This window comes from Bos taurus, chromosome 7 (genome assembly GCF_002263795.3).
Source record: "Bos taurus isolate L1 Dominette 01449 registration number 42190680 breed Hereford chromosome 7, ARS-UCD2.0, whole genome shotgun sequence".
NCBI lineage: Eukaryota > Metazoa > Chordata > Mammalia > Artiodactyla > Bovidae > Bos > Bos taurus.
Window position 1 is genome coordinate 16,399,666 of NC_037334.1, and position 17,074 is coordinate 16,416,739.

Consider the following 17,074-nt stretch of genomic DNA (forward strand, 5'->3'; position numbering starts at 1 on the left):
TTGTAGTGGGAGGGGCATTCCCTGCGCCAACTGGTCGCGGGTCCCTTTAAAGCGTCGCCACACTCCGCGCGACCTTCCAAGCATGGCGAGGGGCGGGGCTGCGGCGCGCCCTGCGGTGAATAATTTAAAGGGGCCGCGCCTGCGGCGCTGGGCGGAACGCTAACGGAGTTGGCGAAGGGTGGACCCCAGCTGCGGCTCCTGGGTGAGTCCGGGTTTCCTTGGCACCCGCAGGGACATCCCTTCGCGGGTTGTTAGCGAGCCCTCGGCTTTCCTAAGATCTGTCTTCCGTCTATTCTCGGTATCTCTCGACTTCCTGACTCTTACCCCGCTCCCCCAGCTCCCGGCAGGTGTTTTCGCACCGGTAGCCAGGTGCATCCTCGGGTGGGAGAAGACCAATCCCCTGTGAATTTTCCAGGTACGGTCTCAAGGGCCCAGTGACTACCCCAGATTTCCATTAATCCTCTGAGGTTGCCAAAACAGTCTCAGCTTCCCAGGAAAGTCAGTGATATTCCAGCATTCTTCAGTATCACGCTCCAACGACTCCAGGGATGTGCCCAACCAGTTCCGATTTTCTCAGTGATAGTCTTACATGCTTCGCAATCTCGATAACTTTCTATCGACCCTTGGTAACTCCAGCGTCCCTGGTTACATCTCCCAGCAATGGTCCCAGCCTCGTTCCCCGAGTCCCATCAGAAAACCCCTAAATTTTACTATTACGTGACAGTAAATCTCCAGCATCAACCAGTAACACTTTGCGAGCCCACTCCACTCCAAGCATCCCAGGATGCTACTGAGACCTCGTCATTGCATCACGACTCCTTGTGAAGGCGCTCCTGGCAGCATTCCAGCGGGAGCCAGGCATCTCCCCAGCCCCATGACTCGGGCCCGGTTTCCCTGGGGTGCGGCATCCAGTGTTCGCAGAGAGTGCAGGGGTGCGGCCTAGGGATCGGGTCAGGATTGATCCTGAAGAGGGGGCCACCTGCTGGAGAAAACCGTGCCCCTTGGGGAACCTGTTCTCTGGCTGCTGATAATAGGTGTCCGACCGGCTGCCCTTCAGCCCCAGGGTGGGGCTGGACGAGTGGGGCGTCAGGCCGGCCTGGTAAGTAAGGAGACCCTGGTGGGGACCCGGGAACCCACCTCACTCCCTAGCTTGGGCCCCGAACTCAATTTGCCCCACCCTCCAGCCGTCCCCAAGCCGGCAGAGAAACCTCCCGGCAGTAAGGGTAAGAAGAGGGCAGGGCTTGCTGCAGGGGAGAGGCGGCCCAGAGTGACGACTTGCCCGGGTTGCTCCGGCTTCTCATTCCCCAGGAGTGCCAGACGTGCAGCCCTGCCTGAAGAAACAGATGGACGCCCCGCTGCAAACCGGAATGGTAAGGGTTGGAGGTTGTGCGCCTCCGCGGGGACTACGGTTCCCGACGTGCTTAGCGCGCATCAGCGCGGTCCCGCGATAACTAGGCTGCGTCTGTTCAGGCTGAACTACGTTTCCCGGCGTGCACTGCGGGCCGCCGAACCTCCAGAAAGAGTTGACTCCCCTGGGGAGGGAGCCGCGCTGGCCCATTTTGCAGATGGGGACGTCGAGGGCCGAGCCGACTGTGATCTCCGGGGCGGACTTGGCTCCGTTGGATGGAGTCCCAAGCGTCCCGACCCCCGGGGAAGGCTTGGCGGGGCCGGTATGCGATGCGCAGCCTGTGCCGTTCGTCCCGCAGGTGCTGGGCATGATGATCGGGGCTGGAGTCGCGGTTCTGGTCACGGCCGTGCTCATCCTGCTGCTGGTGCGGAGGCTTCGAGTGCCGAGTGAGGACCCGGAGGGCCTTTGGGGGCTGTTGAGGGATGGGAAGGTGAAATGTCTGGGCCCATGAGTCAGTAGAGATGGGATTTGCTGGAGCCCGCACGCAGCGTCCCCATCTTTCGCCGCGCGGAGTATGCGTATAGCTCAGAATGCCCCTCTCCGCACTTATTATCCCCAGAAGCTCCAGCCCCGGACGGCCCCCGTTACCGATTCCGGAAGAGAGACAAAGTGCTTTTCTATGGCCGGAAGATCATGCGAAAGGTAAGTCTGGGACCCTCTGGGGCTCCTTTTGGCCACACAGAGGCCCTGCCCTTTTCCTAGTTATACTTCTTAGTAAGCCCGCCTCCCTCCTTGATTAAGGGCCTTGGATTTGCCCCCGCCTCCTTAGGGTCTGAACTGACAGTTGATGCATCCCTCTCACTCCCACCCCCCTTAATTCTCCCAGGTGTCACAATCCACTTCTTCCTTAGTGGACGCCTCCGTCTCCACCACTTCCCGCCCACGCATGAAGAAGAAACTTAAGATGCTCAACATTGCCAAGAAGTAAGGCTGTGCTGGATGTACCCGGGGCTATGTTCAGGGCTTTTTGAGTGATCAACCCACACCGAAGCGTGCATCTCAGGCTTCTTTGAACCCTATGGACTGTCTGTCTCAGGAGTCTTTCCACGTCTGTGGAACTGTTTCAGAGCTCTCCCCTACCAGACAGGCTGTTTCTGTTCCTTGAGGGCTCTCTCAGTGATGTTTCTCTACTACAGAAGTATCTATGATTTATTTAATCCCCAGTTACTATCTCTGGCTTTGGTGGCTCAGTGGTAAAGAATCCACCTGCCAATGCAGGAGATGTGGGTTTGATCCTTGGGTTAGGAGATCCTCTGGAGAAGGAAATGGCAACCTACTCCAGTATTCTTGCCTGGAAAATCCCATGAACAGAGGAACCTGGCAGGCTACAATCCATGGGGTCACAAAGAGTCGGACACAAATTAGCAACTAAACAACAACAATGCTATCTTGGATGTCTTGCCTTGGTCAAATCTCCCCACGTGAGAGGGCTTATTCCAGGGTACTCCAGGGTGTTTCTGCGACCTGCTGGAGGGGTTGTCTCTACCTTTTGTTCCCCGGCGGTTATCTCAGCAGTCCCTCTACATCAGAAAGCATCTCTCTATGTCACCTTCATTGCAGTTCTTCTACTACAAGAAGACTACGTCAGGGATTTCTGTTCCCTAGGAGTCATCTCAAGAATCTTTTCACGCTTGAGACAGGAAGGACATCTCAGGACATGTCATCATAAAAGGGCTACCTTGGGGTTTCTGAGCAAGGCCCTCCCAGAGATCGTTCTAAGCTGAGAGCTGGCTGTGGGGTCTCCTGACAATGTAGGGTCTACATGAAGGTCTGTCTCAAGTGTTTCTTCACACTGAGGCGCTATGCCAGGGCGGACCACAGTCAGTAGGTGTGCTATCCCATGACTTTCTATGACTTGAGCAGAAGGGCTGTCTCTAGGTCTTCCACAATGAGTTGAGGGTCTGTCCAACTCCTGGGGGGCAGTCTCATTGGCTGCACAGCCTTGAGGAGCTACCCTGATATCACCATGACCTTCAAAGGGCTATCTCACTTCTCTGTGACCTAGATAAGGGCTAGCCCAAGGATCTTCCTGATCAGAAGGGGAACCACTGTGCGATTCCTCTGTTCTGTGGAGTTTAACTCAGTTTGAGCTCATTCTAGAGGGTCTATCCTGAGCATTTTGTAACCAGTGGAAGGACTGTCTCAGTAATAACTATGCCTTGCAGGGCAGAGCTATCTGAGGTCCATGATCAGCAGAGGAGCTGTATCTGGATTCTCTGTCTGTAACCAGAGCTATCTCAAGAGCCTCTGTAGCCATCCAAGAGGCTCTCTCGGGGCTGTCTGAGGCTTGGGAGGAAGGGCTATCTCAGGGATTGTTATAAAGAGCAGAGAGGCTGCATCTGGGGTCTTCTGATATAACAGAAGCTACCCCAGGGGTCTGCCTTCATGAGGGAGGCTGTATCAGGAGTCTAATCTGTGATTGCCAGCTGATGGACTATATCTGGAGTGCCGTGATGAACATAGATGATTTTCCTGGGGTCTGCTCGTATCTTGGAAGCTATGTCAGGAGTCTGCCCAATGAGAGGTTCCATCTAGGAAGCCTGTGACTAGTGGAGGGCAACCTCAGAGTTTTACATTAGGGGTCAGCAAGTTTCTTCTTTTTCGGGCCACATCTTAGGCTTTGCAGGCTGCATACAACGGTAATGTAATGACTCAATCCTGCTATTGTATCATTAAAGCAGCCACAGATATGTGTAAATGAATGAATATAGCTGTGTGCCAATAAAACTTTATGGACAAAAAGGAGGTGGCTGGCGTGGCTGGCCTGATTTGGCCAGTGGGCCAGAGTTTGCTGACCCCTGCTCTAAGGACTCCAGGAAGGGCTCTGTGGGGGCAGGAGGATCTGAGGTCTGCCTGAGCCTTCTTCCTGCTCCCCACTGTCCCCATCCCCCTCTCCTGCCACCAGGATCCTGCGCATCCAGAAAGAGGCGCCCACGCTGCAGCGGAAGGAGCCCCCGCCTGCTGTGCTGGAGGCTGACCTGACCGAGGGCGACCTGGCCAACTCCCACCTGCCCTCCGAGGTGCTCTACATGCTCAAGAATGTCCGGTCAGTGTCAGGGTACAGGCAGGGGCGTTGCAGAGCTGGGGCTGACCTGACCTCCTCATATCCACAATTCCCCACCTTCCCTGTCCAGGGTGCTGGGCCACTTTGAGAAGCCACTCTTCCTGGAGCTCTGCCGCCACATGGTCTTCCAGCGGCTCAGTCAGGGTGACTATGTCTTCCGACCTGGCCAGCCGGATGCAAGCATCTATGTGGTACAGGATGGACTCCTGGAGCTCTGTCTGCCGGGGCCTGTGAGTGTACCACCCTGGGGGGCTCTGCGGGGCAACAAGGTGGGTGGCAGGACAAGCATGGGTGCCACGGTCACGGGACAGACAGTGGTTTTGGTCAGCAGGGTTGGTGGTCTTTTTTTTTTTTTTTTTTAATTTGGGCCGTGCTGCATGGCTTGCAGAATCTCAGTTCCCTGATCAGGGATCAAATCCAGGCCATGGCAGTGAAAGCACCAAATCCTAAACACTAGACCACCAGGGAACTCCCCAGGTTTGTGGTCCTTATGAGATGTACAGGCAGGAGTCAGGAACGGATGCCCAGGGGCTTCTGGGGTGGTCAGCACAGCCACTGGCTAGTTAGCGATGCTGGTCGGAAGGTTCATGGGGTCAGGATGTCAACGATCACCAGACTACATGAGAATGAGGGCTAGTGGCTTGGTCAGGGGGCAAGATGTGGGTCAGCAGAGTAAGGGCAGCACTGGGCAGTGCTCACCCCACTTTGTGTGTCTCAGGACGGGAAGGAGTGTGTGGTGAAGGAAGTGGTTCCTGGGGACAGTGTCAACAGCCTCCTGAGCATACTGGATGTCATCACTGTGAGTCACCAGTACGGAGGGGTGTGGGGACAGTAGGAGGCCACACCCACCAGACTGGGTAGGAGAGGGTCACCCCAAGAGCCCCCATCTCTGATGGGTCTCTGATGTTTCCAGGGGTCCCTCAAGGAATGGCATTGGGAAGGGGCCAGGGGAAGCAGGCAGGGGGCTCTCACCACCCCGACCTTGACTCTCCTTGTGCCCCCTGTGCCCCCAGGGTCACCAGCACCCACAGCGCACTGTGTCCGCCCGGGCAGCCCGAGACTCCACGGTGCTGCGGCTGCCGGTGGAGGCCTTCTCAGCGGTATTCACCAAGTACCCCGAGAGCCTGGTGCGGGTGGTGCAGGTGAGTGGGCGGTTCACTTCCTTCTATGACCCCCGCCCATCACAGGCTCCTGGGGGCTGGACCCAGCTGCCAAGAGGCGCTCACGATGGGCTTATCAACTCTGAGCAGCCAGACCTCGCCAACTCCTCCTCTGAGCCGCCTCCACCCCATCTTCCCAGGCTTCTGCCACCTGATTGTGGGTTTCTCCCTGGCTCCCATGGCCCTGCCCAGCCCCTTCCTGCTCTGATCTTGACCTCTGACCTTAGCTCCCTCTCCTTCTCCCCATCCATGGCCCCACCTCCAAGTGCTAGGTCCCCACTTTCTCCCGGGGCTCACCCTCTTTCTCCTTGGCCCCCTCCTCTGCGGACCACGCCCCTGAAGATCATCATGGTGAGGTTGCAGCGGGTCACTTTCCTGGCACTCCACAACTACCTGGGACTGACCAATGAGCTCTTCAGCCATGTGAGTTGCCTGCAGAGCACCAGGAGCTGGAGGGGTGAGTGACGCCTGCCTCCCCCGGACATGCCACAAGTATGCTGTCTGCCCCTAGGAGATCCAGCCACTGCGCCTCTTCCCTAGCCCGGGCCTCCCACCCCGCACCAGCCCAGTGCGTGGCTCCAAGCGGATGGTCAGCACTGTGGCCTCAGAGGAGCTGAGGGAGACCCCTGGCCGGCCGTCTGACCCCACTGGGGCCCCACTGCCCGGGACTGGAGGTACCCAAGGTGACTGCTGCCTGGCCCCCAGGAGCTCAGGTTGACCCAGCCTCTGCCCCTCAGTGCCTGTCTCAGTTCCTCAGGGACTCCCACCTAACTTGCCCAGCCCCCCAAAAGTGAAAGTGTTGGTCACTTTAGTCATGTCTGACTCCTTGTGACTTCATGGACTGTAGCCTACCAGGCTCCTCTGTCCATGGAATTCTCCAGGCAAGAATACTGGAGTGGGTAGCTATTTCCTTCTCCAGGGGATCTTCCCAACCCAGGGATCGAACCCAGGTCTCCTGCATTGTAGGCAGATTCTTTACCATCTGAGCCACCACGGAAGCTCTCAGCCCCCCAAGAGCCCTTTCAACTAGGTCTCCAGGTCTGCCTCCTGCCTAGTCCCCCAGAACCCCTGGCCTCAGTCCCATGGGCCCATTGGAATTGCTTTTCCTAGTCCCCCAGTCCCCAGGAACTCTGAGCTGACCCCTCCTCAAGCTCCCTTCAGTTCCCCACCCTCTGATCCTAGCTGTAGACCTGGGGGCTCCGAGGGGCCGGAGCCTAAATATATGTCTCCTCCAGGGGACCCAGTGAAGCCCACATCCCTGGAAACCTCCTCAGCCCCCTTGCTGAGTCGCTGCATCTCCATGCCAGTGGATATCTCAGGTTTGGGGCACCAGGTGGAGCTGGGAGAGGCTATCAAATATCATTTATTTACTTATTTTTGCCTGCAGTGGGTCTTCGTTGCTGTGCAAGGGGGCTACTCTTCATTGTGGTGCACGGGCTTCTCAGGCAGTGGCGTCTCTTATTGCAAAGCATGGGCTCTAGAGTGTGCACTCAGTAGTTGTAACTTAGTAGTTACTCAGAGGCATGTGGGATCTTCCTGGACCAGGAATAGTACCCTGCATTGGCAGGAGGATTCTTAACCACTGGGTCACCAGGGAAGTCCATCTGCCTCCCAGTCTTGATTTTTCTCATCCACGAAATAGGAATATTGGGAGCATTTCTCATGTCTTTTTTTCTGTGGGTCCTTGTTGAGATGGTGCTCTCCGCACTGTAGTGAGAAGGGTTGCAAGGGAAAGAGAGAGGCGATGGATTAGTCCATGTCTTTCCGGCTGCTGCCCGGGATAACGTTATGTAGATAGTGTTTGCTTAGATTCCCACTATGGTTACTCTGATCTTTATTGCATTTATTGCCCCTCATCCACCGCAGGCTTGCAGGGTGGGCCCCGCTCAGACTTCGACATGGCATATGAACGGGGCCGAATCTCTGTGTCCCTGCAAGAAGAGGCCTCAGGAGGGTTCCAGGCAGCCTCAGCTCGGGTAGGGCCTTGTCCTCTTCCCCTGCCCCTGCCTCCTGACTCCAATCCCCTCCTGGAACCCTGGCCTAGCCACAGGTGGAGTCTCCCAAGGAGGAAGGTTTGGGGGGAGCATGGAGGTCACAGACCCTCCCCCACAGACTCCCAGTCAGGAGCCCCGGGAGCAGCCAGCAGGCGCCTGTGAGTACAGCTATTGTGAGGACGAGTCGGCCTCCGGCAGCTGCCCCTTCGGGCCCTACCAGGGCCGCCAGACAAGCAGCATCTTTGAGGCAGCAAAGCAGGAGCTGGCCAAGCTGATGCAGATTGAGGTGGGCAGCCCAGGGCATCTAGGGGACCAGGTAAGGGGGGTGGTAGGCATCGCTGGGCTGTCTCAAGCCCCTATCCTTCCTCACCAGGACCCCACTCTTCTGAATAGTCGAGTTCTGCTACATCACGCCAAAGCTGGCACCATCATCGCCCGCCAGGGGGACCAGGTGAGTCTGACCCTTGATCTCTGACCCTGCAGCTCTGACCCGAGACCTCTCTCTCCCCCTCTCTGGTCTCTGATCCTTGCCTTTTCACCTTACATGTAGACCTCTCAGTCTGTGATTTCCAACCCCTGACCTTTGGATCCTATGATTCTGACCCCCAGCCCTCCCTCCCCAAGTCCTGTGGACCTACTTACCTTTCCCCTCCAAACTTGAACCTTTTACACTAGGACCCCCACCCCAAGATCTCTCTTCCCTGCCCTTGGCCATTCCTACAACCTCCATTTTTCTGACCTTCGAAATCTACAACATATTCTGATGCTGTATTTCTTATCCTAGGTCCCTGCTGGGATGGGGGTGGGTGGGGCTCACTAAATGGGTGCGGGTGTGAATCTGGCCTGGAGGCCAGGAACCAGCCCTATGAGCCCCACGAGCTGGATTTCATTGCCCCTTGATGACACGCAGGAGGTGGAGGAAACCACTAATCTGCCCATTCTCCAGATGGGGAAACTGAGGCCCTTTTGTGACATCACAGCTGGGGAGCACAGGGGAGGAGGGTTAGAGAGGGAACCAGAGTTGCAGCCCTTGGGTGACCTTGGGTGAATCATATAGAAACTTCTCATCTTTCCCACCTGTGGAATGGGGTCGGGGGTATGTGGCTCATAACTACCTGCAGGAACTGTTGTGAGGATCAAGCAGGAAGTACTCAGTTCTGAGCTGCTAGGGTGTGTGCAAGGGTGACCAGAGGGAGGTGTGCTGACAGAAGGATGGGGAGGTGACAGTAAGGGTGACATGACTTAAGTGCTGAAACCGCAGCAGCACCCCAGGCTCAGGAGAGGGAGGTCTGCGCTTGGAAGAGGGGATGGCCCAGCTGTTAGCTGGCTGGGCGATGGTGGTTTTTATTTTAATTAGATTCTAGTTGATTTGTTATATCACATGATCAGTTTGATTATATTGTCACTTTGAGCTGCTCAATGCAGAATGGGCTCCTTCCTGCAGAGTACATTTGGTGGCAGTTGTTCAAGGCCCGGCTGAGGAAGTGTGGTCACATCATGGCCCTTGCAGGGGCCCCTGGGCCCTGCTTATCTGGAAACCTCTGCTGGGCTCAACTCAGCCCAGCCCAGCCCAGCCCAGCCCAGCCTGCTAACATACCAGGCTGGTGTGCAACCATCAAAGGCTCCTCAGGGTCTTCAGGACTTTGTTAGGGACAAAGCTGGTCTGCTGTGCCCCTCCCCAAACCATGCACAGTGGGCGAGGTGGAGACAGTTTGGCCCACCCCCCTGGGATATTTGGCCACGTGGAGACTTTTTTTTAAGCTTTTCTTGAGTGTTTTTGAGATCAGGTTTTACTTATTTCCTTATTCATTTATCTGGCTGTGTCTGGTCTTAGTTGTGGCACACAGGATCATCCTGCGTCATGTGGGATCTTTTGTTGCGATGCATGGACTCTCTAGTTGTGGTGTGCAGACTCAGTTGCTCCACGGCATGTAGGATCTTAGTTCCCCAACCAGAGATCCAACCTGTGTCCCCTGCATTGCAAAGCGGATTCTTAACCACTGGACCACCAGGCAAGTCCCACAGGGTGACATTTTTGATTGGCTTGGGAGGGTGGTACCGTCACCTAATGGCTAGACACCAGGGATGCAAAAGGCACAGGCCAGCCCCCCACAACAGAATTATCCAGTCCAACATGTCAGTAGTGCCAACGTTGAGAAACCTTGCTTTCCACAAACATTTCCCAGAGTATATTTCACGGAACACCCCTATCACAAGGGATCTGAGTGCAACAGGTTTGGGGAACACGGGCTGTTTTAGTCCTTCTTGGAAGTGCCCAGTTAACTCATTAGCATATTCAAAGCTCTGAGAAGTCCTGCAGTTGGGGGGTGGTGAGGAAACATGTTTCCCAATCTGAGGATGAATAGCAGCCTAATACTAGTCACTCCCATTGTATCCCAAACCCAGGCTGGGAATTCTGTCTTAGAAGGTTCCAGCATGTGTGTATGTCCCCCACCCCTCCCAAGGATCCTTGCAGTGTTTTGGTGCTCATCAGGGCTTTGTGGGGTGTCGTACAGGTTTGTGTGCTGGATGAGGAAGGAACATTTCTGTCTCTAGGCAGTTTCAGTTCCTTACTTAAGAGGGTGGTACAGAGTGGTGTCCAGCTGGGCAGGCTAACCAGAGGGGAGAGGGGTATTTGCTGTGTCCCAGGCTTGCTGTGGAGAAGGCAATGGCACCCCACTCCAGTACTCTTGCCTGGCAAATCCCATGGATGGAGGAGCCTGGTGGGCTGCAGTCCATGGGGTCGCTAGGAGTCGGACACGACTGAGCGACTTCACTTGCACTTTTCACTTTCATGCATTGGAGAAGGAAATGGCAACCCACTCCAGTGTTCTTGCCTGGAGAATCCCAGGGATGGAGGAGCCTGGTGGGCTGCCATCTATGGGGTCGCACAGAGTGGGACACGACTGAAGTGACTTAGCAGCAGTAGCAGCAGTTAGCAGGCTTGCTGTAGGGCCAAAAAACACCAGCAGGGGTCCCCTGCCCTTGAGAAGCTCACAGATAGACCTTTCACTCAAAGGATGATACAGATTGTTGCTAAATCATATAGGCTTCGTGCTACAAAGGGGATGTCCTCAGTTCTACAACCTCTGATTTAGGCAGAGCAGTGTCTCTGAGGAAGTGACCTCCAGTGAAGTAGGAAGAACAAAGAGAAATTAACTAGGTGCAAGGGGGAGGAAAGAACATTTTAGGCAGAGGGTACAGTTTGTGCAGATGTCCTGTAGTGGAGCTGTCCCATCTGGAAAACAAAGGAAAACCAACAAGGTTGGAGCAGAACACAGGAATTGAGAACAAAGGGGTTTTTTGTTGTTGTTTTGTTTTGCACCAGTCAGCTTGTGGGATCTCAGTTCCCTGACCAAGGATTGAACCTTGGCTTCAGTAGTGAAAGTGCCAAATGCTAACCACTAGACCACCAGCGAACTCCCCAAAGGGGATTTTTTGTGTGTGTGTGATAATTTTAGAGCTGTAATTCACACATGATACAGTTCACCCATTTGAAGAGTACAATTCAGTGGTTTTTAGTATATTCAGAGTTGTGCAACCATAACCACTGTCGATTTGAGAACATCCCTTTAAAGAGAAACACCACACTCTAAAGCCATCGATCTCCTACCTCCTAACCAGCCGCAGCCCTAAGCAACTACTGATCTTATGTTTCTATAGATTTGCCTGTTCTGGACACTTCATATAAATGGAATCAAACAATATGTGGCCCTTTGTGTCTGGGATTCTTTCCCGTAGTATGATGTTTTCAGGCTTCACCCATGTTGTGGCATGTGTCAGTGCCTTATTCCATTACTGCTGCTGCTAAGTCGCTTCAGTCGTGTCCGACTCTGTGCGACCCCATAGAGGGCAGCCCACCAGGCTCCGCTGTCCCTGGGATTCTCCAGGCAAGAACACTGGAGTGGGTTGCCATTTCCTTCTCCAATGCATGAAAGTGAAAAGTGAAAGTGAAGTCGCTCAGTCATGCCTGACTCTTAGTGACCCCATGGACTGCAGCCTACCAGGCTCCTCTGCCCATGGGATTTTCCAGGCAAGAGTACTGGAGTGGGCTGCCGTTGCCTTCTCCGATTCCATTACAGCTGAATACTATTCCATCATAGAAATGAACCACATTTTGGTTCTCAGTTCATCTTCTGATGGACATTGAGTTATTTCCACCTTTTGGCTAGTATGCATAATAGCGTGATTCAGGTATGAACATTATGTACACATGTCTGTGTGGATATATTTTCATTGTGTCCTAGAGTTGAGTTGCTGGGTCATAGGGCAACTCTGGAGAAGGAAATGGCAACCCACTCCAGTATTCTTGCCTAGAGAATCCCATGGACAGGAGCTTAGCAGGCTACAGTCCATAGTGTCACAAAGAGTAGGACATGACTTAGCATGCATCATGTGGTGATTTGTAATGTTGAGCATCTTCATAGGATCACTAGCCATTCATACATCCTTTGGAGAAACGTCTATTTGGAGCCTTTGCCCGTTTTTAAAATTGTGTTGTCTTTTTAGTGTGGAGTTGTAAAAATTCTTCACATATTCTGAATAGCAGACCCTTAGCAGATATATGATTTGCAAATGTTTTCTCCTAGCCTGTGGGTTTCCTTTCAGTTGATAGTGCCCTTTGAAGCTCAAAAGTTTTTAACTTGGATGAAGTCCAGTTTATCCGTTTTTCATTTTGTCACTTGGGCTTTTAGTATCATATCCAAGATTCCATTGCGTCCACGGTCCAGTGTGACCATGATTGACTCCTGTGTTTTCTCCTTAGAGTTGTATAGTTTAAGCTCTCACATTCATGTCTTTGATCCATTTTGACATGATGAAAGGTGAGGCTGCAACTTTGTTCCTTTCCATGTAGCTATGCAGTTGCCCAGCACAAGCAAAGAGGACCTAAGCTCAGCCATGCTCCTATGTAGCCGGTCTTCCCAGCCTCTTGCTGACCCTGTTGAAAAGAATTCCTGCCTCTTAATCTGGGCTGCGATGGGTGATCTATTAGCAGCATCTGGCACCCCACTCCATTTGCCTAGAAAATCCCATGGGCGGAGGAGCCTGGTAGGCTGCAGTCCATGGGGTCACTAAGAGTCAGACACGACTGAGAGACTTCACTTTCACTTTTCACTTTCATGCATTGGAGAAGGAAATGGCAACCCACTCCAGTGTTCTTGGCTGGAGAATCCCAGGGACGGGGGAGCCTGGTGGGCTGCCGTCTATGGGGTCGCACAGAATCGGACACGACTGATGCGACTTAGCAGCAGCAGCAGCAGCAGCTGTGGGTGCTGAATGGGAATATAAATACATGTGCTGCTCAGCTCAGTGCTATGGAGGGCCTTCACTACCTCCAACTTTTCTTTCCTTAACCTTTTCCGAGCTCACAGACCCGAGCTGTGGGTGGAGTGTTGCCCGGATGCCCATCTCCTGGCCCCTCTCCCACAGGATGTGAGCCTGCACTTTGTGCTGTGGGGCAGTCTGCACGTGTACCAGCGCATGATCGACAAGGCCGAGGACGTGTGCCTGTTCGTGGTACAGCCCGGGGAGCTAGTGGGACAGTTGGCTGTGCTCACCGGCGAGCCCCTCATCTTCACGCTTCGAGCCCAGCGTGACTGTACCTTCCTGCGGATCTCCAAGTCCAACTTCTACGAGTACATCCTGGGCCCGATGTTGGGGCGGGGGTGACTCAGGGGGTCCCCCGACCAACTCCATTCTGCCCTACATGAGGCTATGCCTCTGACCCTCCACACTTTTCAACGGCACTTGAAAAGCCGTTTTCACTTTTTGAGCCCTTCCTGTCCCACCCCCCAGGCCATCACCCAACTCAACACTCCCTATCGGCTGTTCCTGGGCGCCCCCAGGCCCATGCGCCCCTGCCCTTTGCCTGCAGGATCATGCGTGCACAGCCCAGCGTGGTGCTGAGCGCCGCACAAACCGTGGCCGCCAGGATGTCGCCCTTCGTGCGCCAGATGGACTTCGCCATCGACTGGACAGCGGTGGAGGCGGGACGCGCACTGTACAGGTGCAGCCCCCGCCCCTACCTCTTCCTTCAGGTCCTGCCTACCTTCCTACTCTGACACCCGCACCCCCACCGCAGGCAGGGAGACCGTTCAGACTGCACCTACATCGTGCTCAACGGGCGGCTGCGTAGTGTCATTCAGAGGGGCAGCGGCAAAAAAGAGCTGGTGGGCGAGTACGGCCGCGGGGATCTCATAGGAGTGGTGAGCGTGGCCCCACCCACTGATCTCTAACCTCTTCCAGTCCAGGTTCCCCCCACCCCCAACATATATTTCATCCCGGACAACAGGATGGGGCACTAAACGCGCAGCACCCCCCCCCCCCCACCCCCCGCCTCTAACCTTCTGTACTCCACTTTCTCCAACTGCTTTCCATGGGGCGGGGAGATGGGGGCAACCTCATCAGCGTAGTGAGGGACCCTCACCCGGTGTGGCACCCTCTCCTGGCCTCTCTTTCCCCGAGCTCGGAGATGGATAGCGAGGCTTCGTTCCGCCTTCTGTCTGCACCCACAGTCGGTCTTCCCCTTACCTATCAGCCTCCTGGCTCATTCAGCCCTGGTCACACACGCGATCCCCTAGGTGGAGGCGCTGACAAGGCAGCCACGTGCCACGACGGTGCACGCGGTGCGCGACACAGAGCTGGCCAAACTCCCCGAGGGCACCCTGGGCCACATCAAACGTCGATACCCGCAGGTGCAGCTCGTTGGGCTGGGGGCTGTTTTCCTAATGGAGATGGGACAGATGAGTGGGGGTGTGGCCCTAGAGAGGGCGGGGCCTAATGGGTGGGGAGGGGGTTCGGGTGCAGATGGAGCCCTAGGGAGGAGCTGAAGCCTCCAAGTGAGGGGCGGGGCTCGTGGGGTGGGGCCCAGGTAACGGACCCAGGCGCCCTGGTCAAGAAGGAAAAAGTGGTACTTGCAGAGTTGCTCCTGCAGTCTAACTGGACCGCCGGCCTCCAACGCCCCAGGTCGTGACCCGCCTCATCCACCTGCTGAGTCAGAAGATTCTGGGGAATTTGCAGCAGCTGCGAGGACCCTTCCCAGGTGGGAGCCTGCAAGCGCCCGGGAATACTGGGGGATGTAGTCCAACGCCGCAGAACGTGCTGGGGGAGGGAGCCTTGAGCCTAGGGCATGCTGGGAGGTGGAGTCCGGCGTATAACCTGCTCTGGGTGGAGCTTGAAGCAGGAAATGGCAATCCGAGTTCTAGTGCATGCTGGGGGATGAAGTTCGGGTTCCTGGGCATGCCGGGAAACGGAGTCCTGGAGCCAGGGCTGCTTCAGTTCAGTTCAGTCGCTCAGTCGTGTCCGACTCTTTGCGACCCCATGAATCGCAGCACGCCAGGCCTCCCTGTCCATCACCAACTCCCGGAGTTCACCCAAACTCATGTGCATCGAGTCGGTGACGCCATCCAGCCACCTCATCCTCTGTCGTCCCCTTCTCCTCCTGCCCCCAATCCCTCCCAGCATCAGGGTCTTTTCCAATGAGTCAACTCTTCGCATGAGGTGGCCAAAGAGTTTCAGCCTCAGCATCAGTCCTTCCAATGAACACCCAGGACTGGTCTCCTTTAGGATGGATGTTAGTGGAATCTAAAGCGTCAGTCATGACGAGAGGTGGGCGTCTTAGGGGCAGCCCGGTTCTGGGTGTCAGAGCTGGCTGGAGGATGGAGTCCACCTACTAGAAAAGGAACGCCTAGACTAACGTGTGCTGGGAAGTGTAGTTTGTGGGGTGGTGTTTGGGGCCTAGGGTATATTGGAAAGTGACTTCAATAGGTTACCAACATGGTGGGAGATGTGGTTCCTGGTCCTGGTGGATGCTGGGAGTTGTATTTCTCAGTTTCAGTGCATGCTGGGAGGTGTGGTTCCCTTCCAGGGCATACTGGGAGGTGAATTTTCCCAGCTAGGATACACTGGGAAGTGGTCGGATTTGAGGCGTGCAGAAATATGGGCCCGAGGTTTTCAATTATGGTGACCTGACCCTGGACTAGCCTAGGCAACCTCTACTTTCCTTTTTCGCCTGGGGGCTTCTGCCCAGTCAGCCCTGACACCTGGATCTCTTGGGTGGGGCCAAGGTGAGCCATGGCAACGAATCATCCCTACACCCAGAGTCTTCCCCGACAGACTTTCCCCCTAGTCCTACACTCTGTGCCCAAGTACACTTTCACTCCCACTCTGTTGGCAGGACACCCTTGATGTGATTCTGGGGCAGCTATGGGGCAGGGACTTTAAAAATTTCAGACCCCTGAGAACCTCTCTGTGATGCTACGAAGACAGTTTCTAGTGAGCATCTAGTGTGTGCTGGGCATCCTGCAGTGTGCAGGGTGGTGGGAAAGTACACAAGACAGACAAAGCCCCTAGAATGGCTTATGGCTTGGCTTGCAAGATAACAGTTTTTAAAATACAAAGAAAGAGTACAATGTCAGTTAAGGTACTGTGTAGAAAACGAGAGTCTTGCTGGGGCGTGACTAACCTAAGGAGGCAGGCTTTTCTGAGGACAATGAGCAGAGACTTGATAAATGAGATGGGACAAGACAAGACTCCGAAAGGGTTTGGTGGTGTTGAAACACTTTAAGGGGGAAAGTGAGTGAGGGGGAGGAATGGGCCAGGGCAAGTCTTGTAGCAACCAGAAAGGCATTTGAACTTGTTTAGATTGTTATAATCTGAGCAAACTCTGGGAGATAGTGAAAGACAGGAAAGCCTGGCATGCTGCAGTTTTTGGGGTCCCAAAGAATCGGACATGACTTAGCAACTGAACGACAACAACAAAACTGTTATAGGAATTGGTGGAGAAGAGGCAGTGAGAGGTCTGATCAAGAGATGGGGTCGATGTTTTAGTCTAAGGTGTATGCAGAGAAGCTGAGATGCAATAGGTGGGTCAGAAACATCTTTATCTCAGTCTAGTTCTGTGTTCAAGTCCTCTTAGTGGACAGAGACACCCCCCGCCCCACCCCGCCCAGGCGAGAATGGGTAGGGGCACAGATCAAGTCCATGTAGGCAGAGTGGAAAACAGAAAGGGTTATACAGTTGTGTAATGGATCCCCCTGAGGAGACTGGGCCAAAACTGAGGGTCAGATAACCACATCTTATCAAGGACAGTGGTTGAGGCTGTGGGACGAGGATTGAGACCATGATCTTCAGTATGGCGTCACTAAGCCTCAGCTGAGGGACAAGGAGAAGGGATTTCTGAGAAGGTGGGGGAGAGCTGACTTTTCCAAACACAGGACCGCACAGCAAATACCATCCTTTGGGGTCTCAGCAGGCTCGGGACTAGGTGTACCCCCTCACTCGGAGCTCACCAACCCCGCCAGCAACCTGTCAACAGTGGCAGTGCTGCCTGTGTGTGCCGAGGTGCCCATGGTGGCCTTCATGCTGGAGCTGCAGCACGCTCTGCAAGCCATTGGTCAGTCGTGGGCAAGGGCAGGCCTTTGGTCTGCGTGGGGCAAGGCGCGTGTGG

General features: G+C 54.8%; 1 protein-coding gene and 1 long non-coding RNA gene across 25 annotated transcripts in view; one reads left to right on the forward strand and one right to left on the reverse strand.

Moving 5' to 3' along the window:
• The first annotated feature begins 126 nt into the window (after positions 1 to 126).
• Positions 127 to 17,074, forward strand: part of PNPLA6 (patatin like phospholipase domain containing 6) — a 30,451-nt gene continuing 13,503 nt past the window's right edge. For 5 of the 24 annotated variants that reach the window (XM_059888426.1, XM_024994643.2, XM_024994644.2 and 2 more), the window contains exons 1-19: positions 1,516 to 1,794; positions 1,968 to 2,050; positions 2,235 to 2,332; positions 4,314 to 4,454; positions 4,543 to 4,702; positions 5,191 to 5,271; positions 5,486 to 5,614; positions 5,975 to 6,055; positions 6,144 to 6,315; positions 6,868 to 6,951; positions 7,499 to 7,608; positions 7,745 to 7,912; positions 8,000 to 8,077; positions 13,057 to 13,262; positions 13,502 to 13,633; positions 13,709 to 13,832; positions 14,208 to 14,321; positions 14,593 to 14,668; positions 16,877 to 17,020. In XM_059888426.1, the coding sequence (XP_059744409.1) occupies positions 1,566 to 1,794; positions 1,968 to 2,050; positions 2,235 to 2,332; positions 4,314 to 4,454; positions 4,543 to 4,702; positions 5,191 to 5,271; positions 5,486 to 5,614; positions 5,975 to 6,055; positions 6,144 to 6,315; positions 6,868 to 6,951; positions 7,499 to 7,608; positions 7,745 to 7,912; positions 8,000 to 8,077; positions 13,057 to 13,262; positions 13,502 to 13,633; positions 13,709 to 13,832; positions 14,208 to 14,321; positions 14,593 to 14,668; positions 16,877 to 17,020 (2,410 nt within the window). In that variant the 5' untranslated portion in view covers positions 1,516 to 1,565. Of the gene's footprint in view, positions 203 to 337; positions 1,371 to 1,515; positions 1,795 to 1,967; positions 2,051 to 2,234; positions 2,333 to 4,313; positions 4,455 to 4,542; positions 4,703 to 5,190; positions 5,272 to 5,485; positions 5,615 to 5,974; positions 6,056 to 6,143; positions 6,316 to 6,867; positions 6,952 to 7,498; positions 7,609 to 7,744; positions 7,913 to 7,999; positions 8,078 to 13,056; positions 13,263 to 13,501; positions 13,634 to 13,708; positions 13,833 to 14,207; positions 14,322 to 14,592; positions 14,669 to 16,876; positions 17,021 to 17,074 lie in introns of those variants that run through there. The other 19 variants (XM_059888434.1, XM_024994653.2, XM_059888435.1 and 16 more) reach the window with 15 other exon arrangements.
• On the reverse strand, positions 6,973 to 14,243 carry LOC132345701 (uncharacterized). The gene is made up of 2 exons (XR_009495175.1): positions 14,158 to 14,243; positions 6,973 to 7,339 (listed from the first exon to the last, which is right to left on the reverse strand). It is a non-coding gene; the product is annotated as an uncharacterized lncRNA (long non-coding RNA).